General features: G+C 35.1%; 2 protein-coding genes across 2 annotated transcripts in view; one reads left to right on the forward strand and one right to left on the reverse strand.

The window, feature by feature from the left end:
* Positions 1 to 17,291, forward strand: nudt6 (nudix (nucleoside diphosphate linked moiety X)-type motif 6). The gene is made up of 5 exons (XM_006629195.3): positions 1 to 379; positions 2,314 to 2,517; positions 10,346 to 10,401; positions 14,543 to 14,597; positions 16,888 to 17,291. Exons 1-5 carry the CDS (start codon positions 118 to 120, stop codon positions 17,289 to 17,291), a joined length of 981 nt encoding a protein of 326 aa, XP_006629258.1. The 5' UTR covers positions 1 to 117.
* The window catches only part of fgf2 (fibroblast growth factor 2), a 25,540-nt gene continuing 15,363 nt past the window's right edge, over positions 14,012 to 24,188 (reverse strand). The window contains exon 3 of the mRNA XM_006629165.3: positions 14,012 to 18,383. Within this exon, the coding sequence (XP_006629228.1) occupies positions 18,198 to 18,383 (186 nt within the window). The 3' untranslated portion in view covers positions 14,012 to 18,197. The remainder of the gene's footprint in view (positions 18,384 to 24,188) is intronic.

Genomic DNA, 24,188 nt, shown 5'->3' on the forward strand with positions numbered 1-24,188 from the left:
GTCTCTTTTTATGCAAAACTTAACTGCTGTTTTAGTGCTCGAGAGCCATTCAGAGAAGCTACGCTCTAGTTGTTTTTTTATTACTGTTATTAAAGAAAGGCAGCTCTTACATTTAAAATGTTGCGAGTCGCAACATATGCGATTGCGGCAAGGTCCTGTTTTTGTACACCTATTGTCCTCAGCCGACGCAGAGGGCTCAAAGCATTTTGCTCGCGTACGGGGAAACACTGTCAGCAGCAAAATGAACAAGTAACAGCAACAACAAAGAACAGTCTAATAACTGGGAAATCAGATAAATTCGGAGGAGTCACGGTACATCTCAACGAACATGAATTTCCATCTGACCTTAGTGAGGATGCTTTTCAGAGAATGTTGCGAGGCAAGTAGACTTAATAATAATAATAATAATAATAATAATAATAATAATAGTTACAAACTCGTACTGTAGTTTGTATACAGAAGCAATTAAAAATGCTGACTGCAGTGTTTTAGCTACTCTGAACTATCGAATTTTTTCACACGTTTATACTACTGAAAGAGAGCTTACATACTACATGTGTTTTTATCAGACGTTCAAGGATACAACAGCAGTATCCAATCCTGGATTTGATCCTACATCCTTTATGTCTGGTTACCAGAGTGATCGGATAATGGGGAATTCTCAGACTGGGGTGATTTATTCATTATAATAACACAGGGGTCTGAGCTAAAAGTGTAAACTTGATATTAAGGGTTGTTATGTTAAAGTTGTATAATGCAATAGTAAGACCTCATTTAGAATATTGTGTACAGTTTTCTTCAGCTTGCTACAGAAAAGATATTGCAACTGTGGATTAGTCATAAGTAGAGCAACCAGGTAGTTACCAGGGTCAAAAGAAAAGGCTCTGAAAAGCCAAAAGCTAAAGAAAGGGAAAGTTATTTAAAACTGAGAGAATGATCACCTACTGTATTTACACAATGTTGTGTGGAACGAGCCCATATGGTCCTCATATCAATTAGGTACTAGAACACCTGCATGCTCAGTAGACTGGATGGTCTGCTCTCATTTGCAGTCTCTTTAGTGATTTGATGTTACTTTTCAAATTCAAAGCCATCAAACACATATTTGAATCAGTGCCCACAATTTGGTTTCCTTCTCATTATCTGTACTTTTGCATTTTAAGGGGGCAATAAATTATTAAAAGCAATGCTGTACTTGGTTCAACCTGTGCTTGTGTCATGAACAATACAGAGTAGTATGACCATATTTAGTGAAATAGCTGGCAGTTTAGACTATGATAAATAGATACGGAACATACTGTGGAAATGCGGTTTGTATGTGAATCATCTGGTTCACCAATTTTCATTGTAGCATTATTTTATTTCGATTAATATCTCGTGTTGAATGAGCATCTACCAAGATGGCCAATAAAATCAAATGTTCTGCAGATAATTGTGTGTTTTGTAATTAATCAGGAATTAATAATTCCACTTAATAATTAATAATTGCGCTTTTGTAGTGGATTATATCCAAGGTTGCTATTGGAGTGGACCCACTTCATCCACAAGTGATGTGCATCCCACACCTAGATAAGGCTTTTGAGCTATAATGCACCAGCATTCCCACTCCAGGGAAAATTTAGTGTGAAATAAATTCACCAAGTAAATTAAGAGGAAACTTCAGGTTTTTAGGAATTTAGGCAGGGTGCTGGGGCTGCTACCCCTACTGTACCTCTGCATTCTCCTCCCCAAGTACTCAGTACTCCCATCTCATGTTCCTTTTATTTCTGTTTCAGTAGATACCACATTGTGCCATTATCTAATTTAATTTATAACTAATTGACGTTCTGAATACATACATTGGTACCAGGCTTGCTTTAAGTAACTAGATAGAATCCAGAAAGTTCAGGACATTGACTGGAGGTGCTGGGCTACCCCTCAAGTAACCAAAAATAATAAATGAAATAGAAGTGTACCTATCTTAAAGAAGATTATGTTTTGATTTTAATGAGCTTATAGGCTGTGGCAAGTGTTTATGACACTGGATATAGAACTGGAAAGTTATTAAATAAGATCCAATGGTTTGTTTTACCTATAGCAAAATGTGAGAAGGGGTGATTTGATACATCATAATTTTTTTTCTGTAAAAGAATGCTGTTTCACATAGTTGCAGTGACCGATTTCTGATTTCTGCACAAACTTCATTTGTACCAATTACCTTCCAAGATGGGTTGTTTTCACAGCTGAATTTCATGGAAAAGCTAAAGTTATATAGCTTACGATTCCCATGTAAGCATTCAGTGTTTATCAGAGTTGCTTCCTTATTTATTTCAGATTCTCTCAGTCAGTGGAGGGCTGAAGGCAAAGTGGCGGTGTGGCTTCATGTTCCCATTTTCCAGAGCCGGTTTGTGACTGTGGCTGCCTCCCAGGGCTTCGCTTTCCACCACGCAGAGAAGGACAGCTCCACACTCACGCTGTGGCTGGGACAGGGAACCAGCAGGCTTCCAGGGTATGCCACACACCAGGTCGGCGTAGCAGGTACCATACGATACAGATCGCTTCGAACAGCTGGACGAGCTCTTCTGTCTTAAAGCTTAAATCCCGTCTTGCAGTGCCAAGTTAACTAGGTGTTTCAAAAATATATTCCAGTGGATAACAGTGGATTAGGAATGAAAGGCAAATTGGCAACAAATCCCTGAGCCTTGACCCGTGAAACATAAGTGTGAACTATCAGCTAGATATGTTAGAAAGACATCCTATATATTTTAATGGCTGAGGTATATAAAGAAGTTATTGATTTAGAAACAGGTAAAGGTTTAATCCTTGCTGAAAGGAAAATAAACTAGACATGGTGATTTGGCTGGGGAGTCTTCATTGTGAAACATTGTGTCTCTTTTGTTTTCCTTTCAGCGTGGAATAAACTTTTACTTGTTCCTTTGCAGCCTATGCATGCTGACGCAGCTACCTGCTCAAAAATATTAATTTAACCTCACACAAAAGAAAACCACATGGATTGGAGTTACCAATTGGTCTTCATTCTAACTTAGAACGATTCCCTACTTTTTTAACAAAAATAACTCAAGTAAAATTTGACATTTTGAACTGTTGTTCTTGCTTTCCAGATATGGCATATTTTTATGCATAAACGTACATAAAATTGAATATTTTCTAGTTTTCACTGCTTCCTTCTGCCTTCTGAGTTTTCTTCAGCTTTCCCTCTCACGGCAAGATAGAGTACACAGCTGTCCAATAATTTAAAGTTAAGATTTGTTCTTCTAGATTTCACTTAATGAAATCAAGAGGCGAAGGAGCTTGTGTTAATTGTCCTCTTATTCCACTGAATTCGCATTTAATGTTGGACTGCCTGTGCCATATTGTCTCATTTCCTGCCACCTTATATCCTCACTTGTATTTCCCACAGCATGCAACCATTCTGTCTGCAAATCTCAAACTTAAGCCCTTGTATACTACAGTTCTTCAAAGCTGCTAATCCTATAATCCATCAGCTTTTGCACCGACACCCTTCCTCAGGAAATTAGAGTAACATGTTATTTGTGCCTTTTGAATGTATATTATGAAATGTTCACTAAACAGACTTTCTTAGTATTTTTAATTAAATATACTGTAGGAAAGTCCCCTTGTTCATGTGATTCTGACCTGTGCTTAGTGATTTAGAATGTTGGTATTCATTAAATGGGTAGTGAAACATAAAAAAGAGTCTAACAAAGCCATAACCTAAAGAGTTAAATTGCATACCACACAGTATCTACTTTGACAGTTGAGGCTGCCTTGCTGTGCTGAAGGTTTTTGAAGTTAAGGAGAAAGTATTTCTCTGCTCTTTTCAAAAATAAAATAAAATTACCTCCTTAGCCTGAAGATTATTATTAAGATCTCAAAATATTTTTTGCAGTATACTTTGAAATTGTGCAGGGAGAGTCCAAGACTATGATTTCAGGAAAGTAGGAATTGAAGAAATGAGACACTTTGGCAGGTGTAGACTGGGGAATAATAGATATTGAGAGACTAAATGGCATAATTGTAAGAATATTCAGCTTAAAGCACAAAGTATTAAAGTATTACAACACCAAATAGACAGTAAAAGAAGACATATAATGTCTCGGTGATAATACAATTATATTAAAATGGATAACATACGAAATAAATATTTCACCTAGATGTTTGCCAAGGAAGAATAAACAACATACCTCACTATGCTTCAAGATAAAGTTTTATATTAAAATGATATTGTGTCACACAAATATTAGAATATTATAAACAAATCGCCAGTACCTGATGATATTCTACCAATTGTACTTAAGCAAACAGGATATGTTATAGGATCTTCCAAGTGTCATTCAATCCTGGGATAATACCCACCGCCTGGAACATTCCTAACATTGTACCAATCCTCACAAGGGCAACAAAACCAAACAAAGTAATTAGAGACCTATATTGTTAGCCTTGCTTCTATTGCCAGTAGGCTTATGGAAATGATAATTAAAACTAAACTACTCAGAGTTGCCTGTTTTCTGTAGACAATATGATTCATAAGGGATATTCAAAACAAAGTGTAACATTCACCTGGATGATGCGACGGCAGCCATAGAGCACCAGTGTGCTTACCTCACATCAGCTATAAGAGGGGAAGAGAAGAAAGAAATGAAGTCAATTCATAGATGGGGATTATTAGGAGGCAAGGCTTAAATCTGGCCAGGACACTCGGGTATCACTACTACTGTTTTCGAGAAACACCCTAGAATTTTTTATGACCACAGAGAGTCAGGACCTCAGTTTTACGTCTCATTCAAGGGTGGCACCTTTTGTTTTACAGTATAGTGTCCCTGTCATTATACTGGGGCATTAAGATCCACACAGACCACAGGGTGAGAGCCCCCTACTGGCCCCACTAACATCTCTTCCAGCAGCAACCATAGTTTTTCCCAGTCGGTCTCCCATCCAGGTACTAACCAGGCTCCCACCTGCTGAGTTTCAGTGGGTTACCAGTTGTGAGTTGCAGGGTAGTATAGCTGCTGGAAAATTGTTAGACATGCTAGTTCTTTAAAACAAGAAATAGCAGCAATGTATGCAAAGTACATGATATTGTTTGTTTAGGTTTTCACAAGGCTTTTGATAAAGTTCTAAAATAGATAGTCTTAATTAAAACTGGATGTGATAGGCATTCCAGGTGATGCATGTTTTTGGACTGAGAAGCAGCTAATGGAAAGAAAGCTGAGGGTAAAAATGAGGGGTGATGTAATTAGTGGTGTACAACAGGGATCTGTGTTAGGGTCACTCGTCTTCTTTTTTTACATCAGTGACCTAGATTCTGGTATAGTTAGTAAGCAAGTCAAGTTCGTTGCGGATGGTAACTGTAGACAAGTGTTACATGTACTGTAAGTATAATAAACTTGATAATGTTATTTATGGAATAGCTTATCTTGTTTTTAAAACTATTTGAACCTCTTATAACATTATCTTATTACGTATTACATCTCTTAATTATAACATTCAAATGTAATAAAGGTGCATTACGTTAAACATGTTCTAGTGTAATGCATTATTAAGATGCACTACTAAGACCTTAGTACTGTGTATAGATTTGATCTCCATGTTGTAAGAAGGATATTGTCCAGAGAATGGCTACCAGATACATTCAAAGGCTTAAAAGAATATCCTACTTTGACAGGCTAAAGACCTGAATTTTAATCTTTTAGTGTTGAACTAATCCAAGTGTTCAGAAGCTTCAGAGGCTTTGACAGAGTCAACCTAATGGACTTCTTCAGAATCAGCTGTGAAATACAAATGATACAAATGTTAATTTTTTAGAACCAAAACCAGGTGTCAAGGAAAAAGACGCCGAGCCATGTTGAAGCTAAAAATTTGGCTTCGTTCAAGGAAGTTGAACTCCCAAGATCAGTTCGATACTAACACCAAAATGAGATAGAAGCCAAATGGCCAGCTCTTGTTTGTAACCTTTGTTTTATTCTTATTACTTTGTATTCAGATTTTTTGCATTTTTTCATTATGTTATACAGATGTGCATCCTACAGCAGACACAGTACTAAAGTCTACATGTTCTCTGTTTCAAGGGGAATGCTCTTGCCTTTAAAATGTGCCTGTATTGCTGAATACAGCTTTGAGTACATCTGAGTGTATTTTGAGTTTACAGTTGATATTTTATTTTCCTTTGTGGAAGGATCACCAGCAGAGGGCAGGCTTTTTATGCGTCAAATGGAGAGGTTTAAATGGGCATGTTAGAACATGTTTTGATGACCGTTTTATAACAGCAGTTATCACTCTGGATCTTAATGTACCATTGCTAATGTGGTTTGCTGTGATGTTACATGAGGATGTCCTCCTGTGGTTGTGTGTTGTGCATCAGGAAAAATGAAACCCTTCTTGGGGCCGTTAGCGTTTCTGGAAACATTCTTTAACAGTTTCCAGCAAGGTTATGCTCTCTTGCATCATCCACCTTCTTGTAGAAAACTTTCTATACAGCTGGGCTGTACATCAAGCATATCTCCTTTTAGTGAAACAAATTCACACATCAATTTTAAACTGTATTTCCCAATGTGGGCTCACTATATCTTATATTGTCACAACAGACAAGCTTCAGGAAGTAGAAAAGGGACAGATAAGTCTTTTATTCAGGTTTTTGACAAAACATTGAAGTACACTTAAAATATTTTTCTAATAAAAGCGTATACAATACCTCCAAAAATTCTGAACTCAGTTTTATTGTAGCATTTCCTAAAAAATATGATAGTTTTGTTACTTTAAAATTGGGCATGATATTTTATAGTCTTCAGCGTGTAGCCTAATCTGTATGATTCTATATAACAAAAATTTCAGATTCACTGGACTTCTCAGTCAAGTTGTATTCAGCTCAATAATTTGCCTGTGCTGCTATGTCGGAAAAATAAACCCATTACCTGAACTTCAGTTCACCTTGCAACCGTCTGTGCTCTGTGATATTTTGTTTTAATGTTTATAAATTAAGACTCAAAATGTGTTCTGTTCCTCCCATTGCTATCTGAAACAGACAGTAACAAGGACTGCCAGATACAAATTCCTGGAAATACACTGGGCTGAAGGAGAATAAAAACATTACTGAGGTTCTTATCTGAACTAATGAATACTGTAATTCTGAACTGAGCTGATGAATAAATCTGGCATAATATAAAAGGAACCAAAATTCAGATTTGGATTTACTGTTGTGGTTAAATTCCAAAGCAATGTGTAAAAATAATTTGGGAAACGAAGGAGCCTTTAAGTGTAGAATTGTGGAAAGTATTGGATTTGGTATTATGTATTGTTGACATGTTTGTGTTTGTATTGTGTTGCATTATTGTTTCAAGATGAAATTTCAAATAATGTACAATACTCTCAGCCGCAGAGCAATTATTTACTTATTATTATTAATTAACAATTATAAAAACAATTGTTTACACATCTAACATACATTTTTAAGAGATAACAGAGCACCATTCTATGCATTAGCATTGCACTTTGTACTTCTGAAAACAAGGTTTGAATTTGAAGCAATTATTATACCCTGTACAAACATTTATTTAGATGCAGATAAAAAGTTATTATTAATTATACAGTACAGTACTTCCATTTTAGGTGTGAACAATTCAAAGTTCCTTACAAGCAGCCTGTAATGCATTGTTTAGAGCTTTTATACAAGAAATTATAGTAAGTCCATTATTAGATCTCATAATTGTTCTATATGCTAAAAAAGTTAATGTATAATAAGAGTTTCCACTGCCACATCAGAGTTAGTTTTGGAAGATCTCTTCATGTCAACCTCCACAAGATGACATAATAGTATATTAAGCCAATGATATTACAATTATTTGGTAATATATTCCATGCATTGTTAGTTCTCTGCAGGACAAGTGTTTTTGTAATATCAGTACAAAATGGACATCTAACAAGTTTGAAGTTCTGCTCACTGAACTAAATATAAAATAACCTTATATTTGCTAAAAAATCTGACAACTTCATGCTAACAGAATGTATAATAGGCTTGTTTTTAAAGTAGACAGCAGGGTTATTTATAGGTTATACAGTATTTAGAGGTTATGTACAGTATATGTTATTTGAACGTATACAATACTTTAAGCATCCTATATTCACATATGAACAAGTAATAGGTTTATTCCATGCTGAAAAGAGAAGAAGGAAAACACAACGTTTCGGCCGTGGAGCCATTTTCAGATGTGAGCATATATGTGGCCCTGTCTATCTGTGTCTGCCCTGGAATAGACAGGTGGCTGTGACTCGGATTCGCCAGGAGATGATAGATACTGCACCTGAGAGACTAATGAGAAACACTTTTCATTATACTGAGCAGCTGTGTTAGTATAGTGACAAATAAATACATTGGATTAGATTGATCTGAACTGAACTGAATTGAATTAATGTGCAGCAGCAAGGCTCTGATTAGTGACAACAGGATTGTAGGATTCAACAAGCACTGTGATTGAGCTTCTAGTTGAGCTTCTGCCAACAACTATCATGGTTTCTGCATATTATTCTGTCTTTAATCATAAATGTAAATAAATGGATTCTGCAGAATTAGTGGGGTATAGAGTTTGGTCTTTGACAACACAACAGGCACATGCTAATACCTCTGAAATCCAGTAGATTCTAAGAGTGTGTTAAGTGTAATTTATTAATTGAGAAGTATTAGAGTGGGAGCAGTCGAATAGCGAGCCAGGGATTTCTCGGCTGTCTTCAAACACAGCGACCCCTGCGCCAGTCAGCGCTGAACCTCCGGTATGGGGCTGTGGTGCCTGTGACGCGTTCAAAAATGAGTGACAGGAAGGTGTGCAGGGTCGAGGGGTGTGCTTGTAGCGATGAGCCGAGCCCGGAAAAACACACAACTGGCAATTCCAACACTGGAATTGTAAAACGAAGCTTTTGTATGCCAGCGAATTAGGATTTATTCTCACCACTTATTAGTCTGAAAGCCCATTAAACAGACCATTAAGATAACCTAACCCTATCCCATTCTCAGACCCACTTTTATGAAGTGTAACTTCATTTTAACTTTTGATTAATCTTTATGCAGTTCTTTTAAAATGACGATTCTACAACTGCAGTAAAAGTATTTCTTTTGTTCCCTCCTCTGAACTGTGCACAATTAAAAAAAAAACTGCCATTGGTCAAATGTGACTCGAGCTGGAAGTTTTAGCTTTCACCATTGCATTTTCAGCTGCAGCCAGAGATCAAACAAATTAGATTTCTCCGCCCTGTTTTATTTGGTTTGTTACCTCATACTGTAGCTCTCAAACTGTGGTTTACTTTAGGAAACGAGTTTTCCTACTCACTCCACATAATGATAACTTAGGAGTGTGATACGCACTTAGTCTGTGATGTGCTCACAGCTTTAATGACATCAATTTCCACACGGAAGGCCAAACTGCTCTTGGGATAAAACATCCCTCCCAGTATGTGAGTAGGAGTTGCCTGTGTAGGAGGGCAGTTAAGGGACTGCAGATGGAAAAAGATTCTGTTGCATTCATAAGTCAGTAGGACTGCATAGCTCGGCATCTTAGTCACAACATGTTACCCATTGACTGCAATAATCAATACATACCAGAAGATTATGGCAGTCAATGAAATACATTAGCCTTCTGTGGGATAAAAATTGTAATAATTTAAGGAATTGCTGCTGACTCACTCAATCATACATTCTAAGCCAAATCATACAAAGCAATGTGTTTCGTTATAGTTGTTGAATTTTGCACAGTGTGTTTTTCTAATCTCCATGCACCAAGTCAATGTCTCTTTAAAAGTAATATTCTGGTTTAAACATTTTTTAAGACCTGTTTTCAGTTTGAAAGTTGTTGCAAACATCGACATCAATGAGCAGCGTTTTTTCATATTCAGTATTTTTTATTGTTTTCATGAAGGGATCGAAAATAACACCAAATAGGAAGGTGGTCCAAAGGAATGAATATGTCAATTTTTAGGCATGAATGAATTGATGCTTTGTGTGTTTTGTTTGTTTTAAAGGAGGATTAAATGACAAAATTCAGAAATGTTCAAGTAGGTAGCTGCGTCAGCATGCGTAGACTGCAAAGGAACAACGTTTCACTGCGGAACCTTCTTTGGGTGTGCTCCACAGCCGAAATGTTGTGTTTCCTCTCTTCTCTTTTCAGCATGGAATAAACCTTTAACTTGTTCCAAAATTAAGATATGTTTTTTATTCAGTGTCTCCTTCTCACGTGCCTGGCAGAGACATACTGTACCTTAATATTTGGGGGTTTGTGCTTAAATTTTTCTCATCTATGTTCCTTCTCATTTTTTCAAACACTGAGATTTTAAGAGTAACCCGATTTTCTGTCATCCCTAGGCGCTGTCCTCGATGAAAGAAATGGTAAAGTTCTTGTTGTTCAAGACAAAAATAAGGTATGTCTTCTCCTTATATATGATCATCAAGGACGTTTTTCTTTATCAGTAAGGACATTTCAGTTTTGGAGCACTAGTGATTTTGAACTCCACACACATAGCACCACAGATCTGGAATTGAACCCAGCGTCTCAGCATTGCGAGGCAATAATGTGAACCACTGTGCCACCTGTCAATGATTGCAGTGGATAGTAAATACATGCTTGCTTTTAAATAGATGTAAAACACGAGAAAACTAATTTATGAAAACGTGACGTGGATCTGTTACATATTCAAATAAAATATTAAAGAAGACAGCAGAACTCAAAACTTTAATTGCTGAAACATTTTTACGTAAGTTCTGACTGAGAGTTTGACACTACTGTATATCTTGAACTAGAATTATAATAATTTTCCTAATTCCAGGTGACAGGTGGAATTACTGAAATGTATCCATGCAAATTTCTCCCTAAAATCAGATTCAAGAGTAAATTGTCTCAGGAAGAAGAGATCACAAGATTTTAACAGTGATTTTCAGTTTCATTAGGTTTATAAAAAGCGCTCATGCAGTTGGTTCAGAACTTTAAATGCCAAATGTCTGCACATACAGTACCTAACTATTGGCTTTAGTTCTGTTTAATTCTAAACCAGCACGCTATGGTGTGTTTATGTAGAGACTTATACCTGCACTAATGTGATTCAGGAAAAGGCCATATTGAACTCTTCTGAGACTATATGAAAGGTGAATAGCTTCCGTTGTTGCACATCCTGCTTCTAAAAATGGTTGTCATTAACTAAGTTTATTTAAGCTGTTTTCCTGGAGCCAGTTTCAATAATTTCCCCCTCATGATTGGAAACATTTTTTTACGTCTCTGAGGCAGTGTTTGCAGAATCCAGTTCTGAGATGGATTTTAACACAGTCAGGGACACAGTCACAGTCTGTGTGATAACGCATGTGTTATTATGGATAACATGGTAACCCCCCTTGGGCTGTGAGTTTAAGTCCCTGCTGCAGACATGACTGCTGTCCCGACCGCTTTGGAGGACACTGTTACACTAACTAAAGAGGAATTAACAGTAGTATCACTGGAATTGCATTTACTGTAGCAATTTGCAATTCAATTGCTTTAAAAAGGTTAGAATACTCCAGTTTTACATAGAAAGAGGTTAATTAGTTAATTCTGTGGAATTAAGGCCAGAGTTCTTCTTGTTGTGTTCTGGATTTTGTTATTATTTTTCTTATTTTAAATGGGGGCACGTCACATAATGGGATAGTTTTTGGACTCATTTCTGGTGGGTTGTGGGTTCAAGTCCCTTCTGCAGACACAGCTGTTGTACTTTGAGTGAGGTACTTTATCCTATCTGCTCCATTGCTGGGAGGACTAATAAACAGGCTTTTCATCCAGAGGGGATGTCACAAGCTGTCTGATTGCTTAACTCCTAGAAACCAGGATAGACTCTGGCCCAATGAGCCATTTGTGTGTGACTCAAATTAAATTGCCTACCCACCTTACCTACCATCAATGATTATTTGCCATATTAATATGTGTATTGAGATGATATCTGGAAACTTGATTATTGGCAGACTTTTTAAGAAATAAACTGTTTTTTTCCCAATCTGTTATACATATTTTCCAAAGAGGGGTGCATTTTTTGAAGAAAATTAGTATGACTTAAATTTCAAAACAATTTTACCAATGGTAAATGAAACCATAGCACAAATAAGACATCTCCGCACTGTATGCATATAAGCTTTGTTAGTAGAATTATTAGTAGTTGCCATTACTAGCATCTGCTCCCTATGAGCTAATGGTAAAATATGAATTAATTATATAAGACAATATTTTATTGTTTGTCATGAGACATGAAATAATTCTGTTTTCAGTTCTCGCTAGCATCATCTTTCAGGGCAATGAGGCCCTCCCTTTATCCGTTTCTGGGCTGCGTTTTAGTATGAATTGAGATGATTTAGGAAAAAATGGCAAGCACACATCTGCTCTACAACAGAGCACCTCCAGGCATGCTCTCTTCATAGCATGTGGTAAATGACTTGGGTAAAGGGAAGTGGAGTTTTGTTTGTTTTTTCTCCCTGACATGAAGGAGAGCTGTCGTTTGGGTGAGAAGGTCTCTGCTTGTTAGGAAGCCAGAAGGAAAAATTAGTTGAGTTTCTTACTGAGTGTTTCTGATGCTGAACTCTGTACTTCACTGGAAAGAGGCCCTGAGCATAGTCTGGCTCGCAGTCATAAACATGCTTTGGCAGACAGGCTGAAGTCAGACAGAGCAGTTTAAGTTTATGGTCTCCAAAATGAACTCTACTGACATTTCAGAATAATGTCCCCATTAAAAAACAAAACTAATTAAATACCAAAAGGCAATTAAAAAAAACTCTGTTTACGGAAATCTACAGCATGAAATCCATTTAATTTCATGAAAAGCGTGTTTTTCTCACCAGGTTGATTTGCTGATTAAGTTGTTTTTTTTCTTATTTCATTCCTATTTTTTAAAACCAAGCTCCTTTTCCTTCCATAAGCAAAATATACACTGTATATGAAAGCATAGCCTACTATATATTTTATTTTGTGCAGGATTTGATTTGTCAGTAAATCATATGAATGGTGAACACAGGTTTGTAAAAATGGGTTTATATATATTTTGGATTTTATAATTATTTTGACTAAAGCATTTAAATGTGGTTTTAATCTGAAATTCGTCTTTGCTAGAGCAGGACAATTTCTGTAGTATAGGTAGCATTATTTTGTATCTTAAAAAAATGCAGAACTATTGGGGATATCTGTCTCTGTAGGGAATTTCAAGAAAAATAAATGCTCTGAATTCTGCAGTGTACTGAGTATAGTAGCACAGCGTCTATCGAAGTCATAAACGTGAATGTGTCTGTTCACCTTTAGTCGTACCTTTGTGATCATCCTGCTGTGTCAGTTATAAACAAAATAACTTATGAGAAACAAATTAATTAAATTAATTACAAAAGCATTATTTCTTGTTAAATACCTTTTTATATATGACAAATACTGTTGATTAAAACTCTTTGTAGTATATCTATTTTGCTATTAATTCATATGAACATTTGCATAATGTCTATTTAATTATAGAAGCATGAAGACGCCAATTAAGTTTGAGACAAAATAGCTGCAGAAAATAAATACAAACTTAAATGTTTTTCATTTAAATTAATACTAGTTAAATAGAAGGTGTATAGGGCAGACTATATATTTATGAATGAGTTTTCTCCTCGATGCCGTAGTGCATTTACTGTACAAAGAGGAGAAGGTTCGGTGTAGGGAGACAAAGATATTTGCAATTCCGGGATCAGAATGAACACAAACAATACTTTCTTCCTCCCTAGTGCCTCTGTGCTTTGTTTTTTCATTCCAAACTTATGACCTCTAGTTTTCCCTTCAGCAAAAAAAATACACAGAGCAAAACGTCAGTACACAACTGGAAGCACAGGTACACCCCACAGCATTAATTCCCCATTTCTAGCTAAGAGGAATGCAAATCCCAGTAATTAATTTAGTATTTTTTGCCAAGACGTAGAGGAAATACTTCACTCTTTAAGTACTGAATCATTACAGCAGACGGGAAGGAATTTCAATTAATAACACAACACAAATTGAACTTTCTAAAAAAAATTTTGTATTTAATATTTATGCAATAACAGCAGAGGTTTGTTTAACTGAACACAAACAGGAGACATTTTTAACCAGTGCAGTACATGACAAGACACTACACCTTAAAGTTAAAATACAATAAATGTTAAAAATATAAAAGCTTGAGTAAAGGAAAAGCAATACATCTTCCATAATTGTTTAAACAGGAACAAGTAAATGACAACTACATCATAATTTATCTAGCAGCAATTTCATTTTTAAATACCAATAAAGTAAGATGAACCATATTTATTAAAGAAAATCAGTAGAACATCAAACTTCATAATCTTCACTCAGATATAATCAAGAAAAAATAAATCATGGAATCACATTGAACTAATACATTTAATCTGTACAGGATATAAGTCACACAAAATAATTCCTTTCTGCTGAATCTCATTCACACATTCATTTGCAGCATTCTCTGGATTGGAACAAAGTACATGCCACAATCAAAAAACAGTTTAAATCTGTTTTTGCAATTTTTCTTACAGACAGCAAATGCTTGGAAATTCCCTGGTGGACTATCTGATCCAGGGGAAAATATTGGTAAGTTATTTAGTCTGTCCACAGACATTTTAATGTATATTTCATCAAGTTAAATAAAACCTAATATTCTATATATGAAGCAAAGACATTCAGAAACAAATATATTCAATACATTTGTGCTATTTGCGCTGATACTACACTTTGTTCTTACAAAATGCCACTGTACTTTTCATTATGTTGTAGTTCACATGAATGTTAATGTATTCAGATACCATAAAAAAACATCCAAATGGTTCTGGTTTTCAGTTAAGTAGTTATATTTACAGTTTAAAAAGTAAAAATAATACATTTTAGAAACAAAAAGCTTGGTTCAAATCCTGCTGATTAACAGTTCTTATAAAGCAGCTTTCTTGTCACCCTGTTCAAAACTTGAGTAAATTTTGATGTGGTATCCAACAGTGTAGATTTAACAGTATACCTTTAAAGGGATAATTTTTAAAGCTGTTTGCTCTAGAGAGAATATTTCCCACATTTGTCTGAAAGTAGTAACAAAAATTTAAAAGAACAAACCTAGCAAAAGATAACATGAACATGAATAAGAAAAAACAAAATTATTTTGAATAAAACATAATCTATGGATTGTATTTGGCTGGTCTAAATGTGGAGCACATTTTCAAGGGAGCAAAAAGCTTTAAAATTTGTCCATCAAAATTAACAGAAATTTCAATGATGTTTCCTGTTATAGAGAGACACGTATTTACAAGAATATCCACATTAATTTGGATAGAGGTTCATTGTCATTCATAAAGTTATATAATATGTTTTGATGTTTTGTGTATCATATTATTTTATGAAGAGTATGAAATTGGTATGAAAATTGGTATGAAATTAGTGCTTTTATTTTTAGATTCAGGTCACACACTATTCAATTGAAGGCAGAGCTTATTTCAGTGCTGTGATCGGATTGTGGGACAGCAGTCACTCAGACCACTTAGTTTTAATTAGAAAATTATCATTGCTCTTTCTCTAATCATAATTCCACATGCATATTTCTTTGGACATAGACTGTTATTTAAGGCAATCAAGCAACTATTTTGAGGTATAGAACTATGCTTTACATTATGCTGTTATCTCTTAAAGTTACAAATAGGATTTTAAAAACACAAAATGTATTAATAGAATTAACAAGAATTATCTTTTAATTTGAGAATATTAGCCATACTGAGATTGCCATTTCAAAAGGCAGATTTTTAAAAAGTCCCGTTATATGTCTGTTCTATTTAAATTGTACTTATAGTACATAAACAATGGCAAATCAGTGGTTCAAAAATGAAGGACAAATACTTTAAACTTTACAATTTATTTTAAATACAAATCACGTTCTCATAACAATATTGTCAAAATGTGCTTGGGGTGTCAGAGCAGCTAGACTTTTTACTTAATGAATTTTTCCAAAGAGCAAATAACTAAAAACTTAACTTACAGGCTACTGTATGTGAAAAAAGAAGCATGGTCTCTACGATGATAAAAGTTATTAAACATCTGTACAGTATATCCTCTGAAACTCGAGATCTTTGAACACAGAAACTTTGTCCACTTGTGAAATTTTTGCCAATTAACTGCTTCAGTATCATCAGTATTATAAATGAAGAAAAGAACAGAAATTTGAAACAAAAATGCTTACACGTTTAATAATTTCAAATTTTTAGATAATTTTAATAATTAGTCATTAGTAATAGTAATTTAAAAACACAGTGTTCAGAAGTTCAGATGGTCAAATCAGTCTCTTTTTGCAAAACTTACATATAATCTTAAAATTAGTGGAAAGTTGGTGATCTTTACATCAGTATGTATCATAGCACAGTTCCAAAGATAGTGTTGTTTTTTTGCAGTGTTGTGTTTTTGCTGGTATTTTTTTTTCAGGATATCACTGGTATTGCACAACTCTCATTTTTAGTCAAAGTCAGTCTAAGGAAATCTGTTAAACATTTAAGCATGCTGAAGAAAAGGATCTCATCTCAGGAAATGCAAAACTTGTGGGTGTGTTACAGTAAGCAGCAGCCGCTTGTCTTAAAATAAAACCCTAGGACCTTCAATGATTTAGCCAGAAAACACATTATTAACATCAATAAAGGCAGAAAACAGATGTTCGTCTTCTCTGATTTTCACACCTCTAACAGGTACTGTATTAGACCATGATGACAACAGTCAGATCTCTTGGATGTTCCAAGAAAAGGATCAGAAAGAAACATCACTTTTAAATGTAAAAAAAAAAAACACTCTCATGCCATTACCATTTTCAGGCTTGTTCTTGATCATAAATTAACAAAACCATTGCATATTTTTACAGGCATCACAGCCATCCGGGAAGTTTTTGAAGAGACTGGCATTCGTTCTGAATTCAAGTCCCTCTTGAGTATAAGACAGCAGCATAACCACCCTGGAGCTTTTGGTATTTCAGATATGTACATCATCTGTCGACTGAAACCATTGTCATTCGACATTAACTTTTGCCATCAGGAGTGTCTGAAATGCGAATGGATGGATGTAGCTGAACTAGCCAAGACAAATGAAACCACTCCAATTACAAGCCGGATAGCCAAACTCTTGTTATATGGGTATAGGGAAGGCTTTGATCAAATTGATCTTGTTGTAAAAGAACTCCCAGCAGTCTATACAGGGTTACATTACCAGCTTTACCACAATCGATTGCCTATGCCATATGAAAACATGTCTTTTTCTGATAAAAGCTAAGTGCATCAAGATAAAATAACACTTTAAGATATTACTGTTAGTAAGGTATTCTAGGTTTCAAAATACTGTACTCTCACTGGCATGTTAATCAGGGATTTTCTGATTTCTTTACATATATTTTTAAAATAAATATTCGTAGGATAGACTACAATATATATGTCCAAAAAAGGTATTGGTATCCAATATTTGAAACAATATTTTAATATTTTTAGCAAATAAGCTGAAGTGTTTTAAAAAATATTGTTTTATTAAATTGCAATTTATCAACTGAAATAATATTTTGCCGTTTCTTGAATGCTGATTAGTTTTAGCAAGCGGTAGTAAAGATTCTGGATGAATTAACTGAGCTCAGAGAGGCCATCAAAACTTAAGTTTGTACAGAGGTTTTATACTATCTGTCAATGTTCAATAATTTACGAAAAATATCTCTGCTAAAAATATGGTTTTAGCAAATGACATCTTTTAAATTAAATGAATTAGCAAATAACATTGTTTCAAATGAAAGGTGGTGGTGCTATTTTCTGAATTTTACATATTTAGTATACAGATATTGTGTACATATGTTTATATAAATCTTATAAATAATATAACATCCCTTTTATATATTAAAATATTTGGTTTTAGAGCAGATTGAGTATACGTTTTTTAGGATATAATCATTCACATTTTATTAATTCAAAATGCCTTTGTGTTTTCATCTGAAATTTAATTTATTGTATGTATACACAAAGAAATCGACTGCAACCTCTATGAGTGTTAAGTGACAGTCATATCACAGGTGTGTGATGCGCTGTTTGTTCAGCTTTTCACATCTCCTCAGTACCAAAGTATATCTCAATACCAAAGGTATTTTGCAGAGTATCTTGCTATTTAAAAGACTTGAGTCTCTTTTCTGAAACTGTGAAATCAACTCTTTGCTGACATGGGAAGAAAGAGAATGGCTTTTTGTCCTGGTCCTGTTCTGGATCCAGATTTGAACTGTCCAGTCCTTTTCAGTGCTACGTACCACTCAGGGTACTTCTTCGACCGATAGGTGTTGTAGTTATTCGACTCGAGTCGTTCGATAAAGTAGCATTCATCCGTGTGGCATTTCTGAAAAAGAGAACAAAAAGTAATGCATCACACCTACAGTACAGTACGTTAACAAAAAGTGATATCCACTTTCCTTTCTAAAATTAAATGCATCAATGCTACAAACTTAATTTCTAATTATTAAAGGACACAGAATACCATCATGGGCCCATCCTTAATGATTTTACTAACTGGTGCAACAAGTTCTCCCTTAAGTTAAGTTTAAAAAACAAAGGAACTGCTCATTTATTTTTAGGAAAAATACCACACCCCCTCAACCCACTATGATTGATGGTCAGCCTGTTAAAATTGTCGATGACTATAAATACTTGGGACTGGTCATTGACAATAACCTAAAATGGGACAAATGTTGCGACACTATAAAAAAGGCCAACAGAGACTCTTCTTCCTTAGGAAACTCAGCTACTTTAAGGTACTCTAGATAAAACTTTTACTTTTATCATTTATTGAAAGTGTCTTAACATGCTGCTTTACTTGCTGGTTTGCCAACATTAGTACCGGTAACTGTAATAGGCTGGGTAAATTAGTCAATATAAGTGGCAAAATAATTGGGAATAATCAAATCAACTAAGCATCCTTTACAAACAGGGGGTAACTAAGGAAGCCAAAAGCCCCCGCCATTGCGAATTCACACTTTTCCAATCTGGGAGACGCTTCTGTGCCCCCAAAAACCAACAGACTCAGGAAATCTTTCATCCCACTGCAATTACACTCTTAAACAATGCAAAGTAACTAGCTTGTCTCTTGTCTCTTGTTTCTTTCTCCTGTAACACTGCTGTATTCTCTTCCCTTTTGATAATGTGCATTGTGTTGTGTTTGACTGTGCCATAAAACAAATTTCCCCTAGGGGACAATAAAGCTTGAAAATGAAAATTTAATTGAAATTTAAATTGAATTGTTTGCATATGCATCTCTGTATGATGTATCGGTAAACAAAATTACCGTTAATTTATTTGAAATCAAACAGACACTGTCGGAGAACAGTAAAAACAAGTGGCTCTGAGGATAGCCGAATGCAAATTTGCTGCATCAGAAAACAAAAATTTTAAAAACGTTCCCGCAAACACATACTGTAGACATTCCATAACTGGAACGTGAATTACCCGTATTATTATACTCGTTTTAGCTAATTGGCTTCTTGCATGCATTGACGTCTTAACCTAGAAAACTGTATGTTCCAGGAAATGATATTCCGCACATGTACCATTAAAATCAATTCTGTGTGATATTTACTGTGATACAGAAAGTGCTTGGAACGTTTTCAGATGACTAACATTTCAAGACAGTGCAAAACAGAACCTGTATACATGCAGCCCACTTTCTAAAGGATCAGAAGACTGTGGGCTCCTTATTAGAAGTGTTTCTGCATCACTCAAAACCTTCTCTCCTCCTACGCGTACACAGCAGAGTTACAAATCATTGCTGGGAAGAGGTAATTGATTATCATTTTACTTGATGACTTCCCATGGAATGTCTGTACAGTTGTCATTGAGCTCATGCAGCTGAAAACAACATTCCACATTCTGCCTCAGGTTTTTAAGTGTATTAGACACAATTTTGAATTATAAAAAATTAGGAGTTGTTTTAAAATTCTAAAATGTAAAGCATTAGGAAAAAATAGCCATTCATTTAAGGTTACCCGATTCAAAATAATACAAATTGACTTGAGTAGTGTCTTTTGTTCTATGGGAAATTCATTTTTATATCAACTAGTTGGCACTATACTCATTACAACTATTATAATTATTATTCTAAACTGTGATGGTCAGTAGCACTGAATGAGCCCTGTATTTTGAGATGATAGGAAATTAGTATGAGCTCAGAAAGACCTTATTGACTACCCTCTGTCACTCCCACCTTCAAGATAAAATTAAAAATCATTGTGTTCAGTTCCCTCATTTGTTTCCATATCCCATGTAAATCCCATGTAAGTGCTGAGTGAAGGATTTATTCTCGTCAACATGGGAAAGGGAACATGGAGCAAATACAAGAAAGTATGATTATGGTTCTGACCTGAAAGTACAGAAGAGGTAGGTCTTGTCCTTTTTCAGTTACTGAAAAGAGTTATGATATGCAAATTATTTGAATATGTTTAGGCTTCACATTGACCAAATGTTGCCAAAATGCAAATGACATTCATAAAAAGTTTGGCAAAAACCTCTAACTTTCTTGAAGCATGAAGGCGTTGTTCCATCATACAGTATGTCCTCTTTTATGGCTTTGAATCAAACCTTCAAAAAGGAGCACTTTTTCTCTGCTGTTTAAAAAGGAATCAAGTTTGGGCCACATGATTAGATTTTTAAAAATGTCAAAAAAAATTATGGTGACAGGAGGAGAATTTTACCTCACACAAGAAAATAAAATGCTTGTTAAGCTCTCTGTTAACTCCATTGTATACTAAAGAAATAGTCTACCCTCATTAAAACTGTTAAAAATATAATTATATATAAATATAAAAATATAATATAATTCAGATATATAGTTTATATATCTGAATTATTTATTCTTTTTTTAATTTTTAATTTTCAAGAATAAATTAAAGCATTTTATTGTAAGTTCAAGCAATATTACTCAAAGAACATTTACAATTTACAAATCTGCAAATATGATAAACATTATACATTAAACATAAGAATTAGGTCTATTCTCACCTGTTCCCTTACTATTTTACAAATATTTTACTTCTTACATATACTGTACATATGCAGTCAAAATAAGGGAGATGCATAAGTATGATTATTTACTCTTAATTCAAGTTTCAGTTATTCTGTATCTCAACAAATGCACATACTGTAGCTGAACTAAAAACCTTTTGCATTAAGAGTCTTTGTAAAAAGCAGCTCTACCTTTAAAAAGCAGAGAAAACCTTTGCTACAACATGCCTTAAAAAAAAGGAAACCTCAAAAGATCTTGAGGTCAAAGGCACATATGGGGGACAGTTTTATGACACAAATCCTCACATCTGGCTCAGATTTCTGTTGCTACAGGCAACGGAGTTCACAAAATGCCGCTGCTCTCAACAAGGAGTCTGTTGTGTATTAAGCACCTACCTACACGATAGCCTTCACATACTCTCTCTGGAAACAGTTAATGAAATTTGCTCGAGGTCAATTACTTTTTTTTGCAGGACTATACATTTTTTGTCTCTTTGGCAGAATAGGACAAGAAAAACCTAAACATGTAGACAGAAAACCTTTCACTATATCCTATACAGTTCAGCATGATTCTCTTTTTCCAAGCACATATACTGTAATGATCCAATCACATTTTATTGTATTAAAATAGGTTATCCAAACATTTAGTGGTATAAAAACATTATGTAGTTATGGAGCCTTGGTTTTGTCCTCTGTTTTGCTTTCAGGGAATTAAAAAAGAAAGTCATTCTTCATTTTTGTCCATCTACCTCAACAAGCAACAGGCACAGTATGTACCCTGGATGGGACACCAGTCCCTTGCCAGGCAGACACACACTCACATCAGAGTCAATTTTCCTAGAAGCCAATGAACCCACCAGCATGTCTTTGGACTGTGGGAGGAAACCCATATGAACAGAAAGAGAACATACAAGTTCTACACAATTAGCACCTCCAGGTCCAGAACTGAACCCAGGGCCCTAGCACAGCCAGGCAGCAACACTAACCACTACACCCTGTCTGTATACGTGTTCAAATTCATATTTTTATTTCAGATGATTTAAAAAAGATTTTGATACTTTTACAAGCACCATAATGCACCTTTCTGTCATTTTACTCCTAGACTCCCATTTACTCCTACACTGCTAGCTCATTAGAGCTCCATAATCTGTAGTGCAGATAGTGGTGAATATCTGATCAAACTTTCCACAAAGGTGTGAAACTCATTCGGTGACAAAAATCATACTGTTATTTTAAGTGGGTGGACATCGAATAAGTGACAGACCCTACCAATATCTGTCCTAAGACTGTTACTGTTAACCACTGTCGACAAATGAAGGGAAAGCGTTTCCCAGAGCCTGCCACAGAGTTCCTGCCACAGACATTGCTGTGTCAGACAGAACAGCAAAGTCCAAGGTCTTTACTTCCTGTTCCACCCAACGAAGCCCAATCCCTAATAATTGCAAACAGCTCTTTCATGTATGCAAGTGTCTGAGGAATGTTTTTCTTTTTTGCGATGTGCAGTTCTACAAGGCGTTCAGTCAACAAGAGTGCATTTTCCTCTTTCTCCTGCATATTTGGTGTAAAAAACGTGCCTTTATTTAGGCCAAGTCAAAATATTTGCAGTGACAATAAATCTTTGAATGACATGGCTCACGTGCCTCTGGAACTTTATTATATTATCTTTGCACTTAGCTCTGTAAACTCATTTATGATTCTAATGTTGTCATTATCCACAGCTGAAACCTCACTGTATATTTGCTTGGCTTTATTGACCCTGGATGTCTCAAATGATTTTTCGAAAGCCCCCCATGTAACCAATCAGGACCAAAGTTTGGATTAACTGGGAGTAATAGCAGTGGGTGAGATCAAGAGTTTTGGGATGATCTAATGATCTGAAGGGCTGCAAAATGTATCCAAAACAAATCTTGGACACGTGTCCAAACATTTTCACTGGTGACTCGATTCTCTCCTAAGACATGATTATCTTATTTGGGGTTGGTCTGACGTGTTTTAGAGCATACTGTATAAAAGCTATAGGGAAAATAAAATACAGTAAACCCTCGGTATGGCCAGATGTCCAATAAATCGTGAATGATGCTTTTCAGCAAAAAACATACTATTATATAAGAAAAAATTTCAATATTATATACAGTATATGCTTTCTTCATATATTTTTTTTTTACTTAAAAAAATCGAATCAACACAGTCAATGAAAATTGTCCATACTGTATGCCTTTTTATCATAAATATATATGTTCTTTCTTTCAAAGTGTAATAAATTATACTGTATAAAATTTACTAAAGCATTCGAAACACAAACACCCATCGTAAGCAACTGGCCTACCCCACAGGGCACCACTGATATTGCTGAATTTAAAATGTGTGCTGTATTTATTTTTAATCTTGTTTTATTATTTGTGCATTTTACACAAATGCACAAAAATGAGCTTTTTTGCATCTTGTTATCATTTTAGTGTTTTTCAAATTATTATTTTTTCATTCAAAACACAACAGCCACCATTTGCATTTCACAGTCCTCAGTTGCATTGAAAGTCAATTTTCAACTTTACAGACAAAATTCCCATTTATGTCACACCCACTTATTTTTTTGGGGGGTTGAACTTAAATATTGGTTGATAAAAGGGAAAACAATGATTTCAATGTGAAGAAAAACTTTCAGAAGGATAGGACTTGCTGCCAAGTGACTCACTTCATTTTCATTTATATCAGATGACCGCAAAATGCTGTCATTTGTCTGATCACCTATTAAACATGAAGGTTCAAAGCAGTAATATGGTAAATCAAAGAAATGCTGGTTTATGTTAATTGCTACTGTCTGGTATATTTGTGCTGAAATCAGCTCTGCACTGGGAGAAAAAACAAAGCATGCCCCCAAAATATTCATTAAATAAAAAGAATAGAATTTCATTGACATCATGTGTTTTTCCTGTCATTTTTTTATTTAGTTAATCGTTGTTGTGCATCTCATTATGTGTGTGTGCTGCATTGTGGTCTGTACTGTTGTGTATGTTTAGATTATAACTGCCATGAGTGACTGTTCCAGGAAAGGAGAGCTCCTGACAAACACAGAATAATATGAATTATTATTGGCCCAGATTAAATTGCCTCTAATGTGTGTGTAACCATTCATGTTTTGTGAATGGCTGGA

The sequence above is a fragment of the Lepisosteus oculatus genome, chromosome 1 (assembly GCF_040954835.1).
Source record: "Lepisosteus oculatus isolate fLepOcu1 chromosome 1, fLepOcu1.hap2, whole genome shotgun sequence".
In the NCBI taxonomy this organism is placed as follows: Eukaryota; Metazoa; Chordata; class Actinopteri; order Semionotiformes; family Lepisosteidae; genus Lepisosteus; species Lepisosteus oculatus.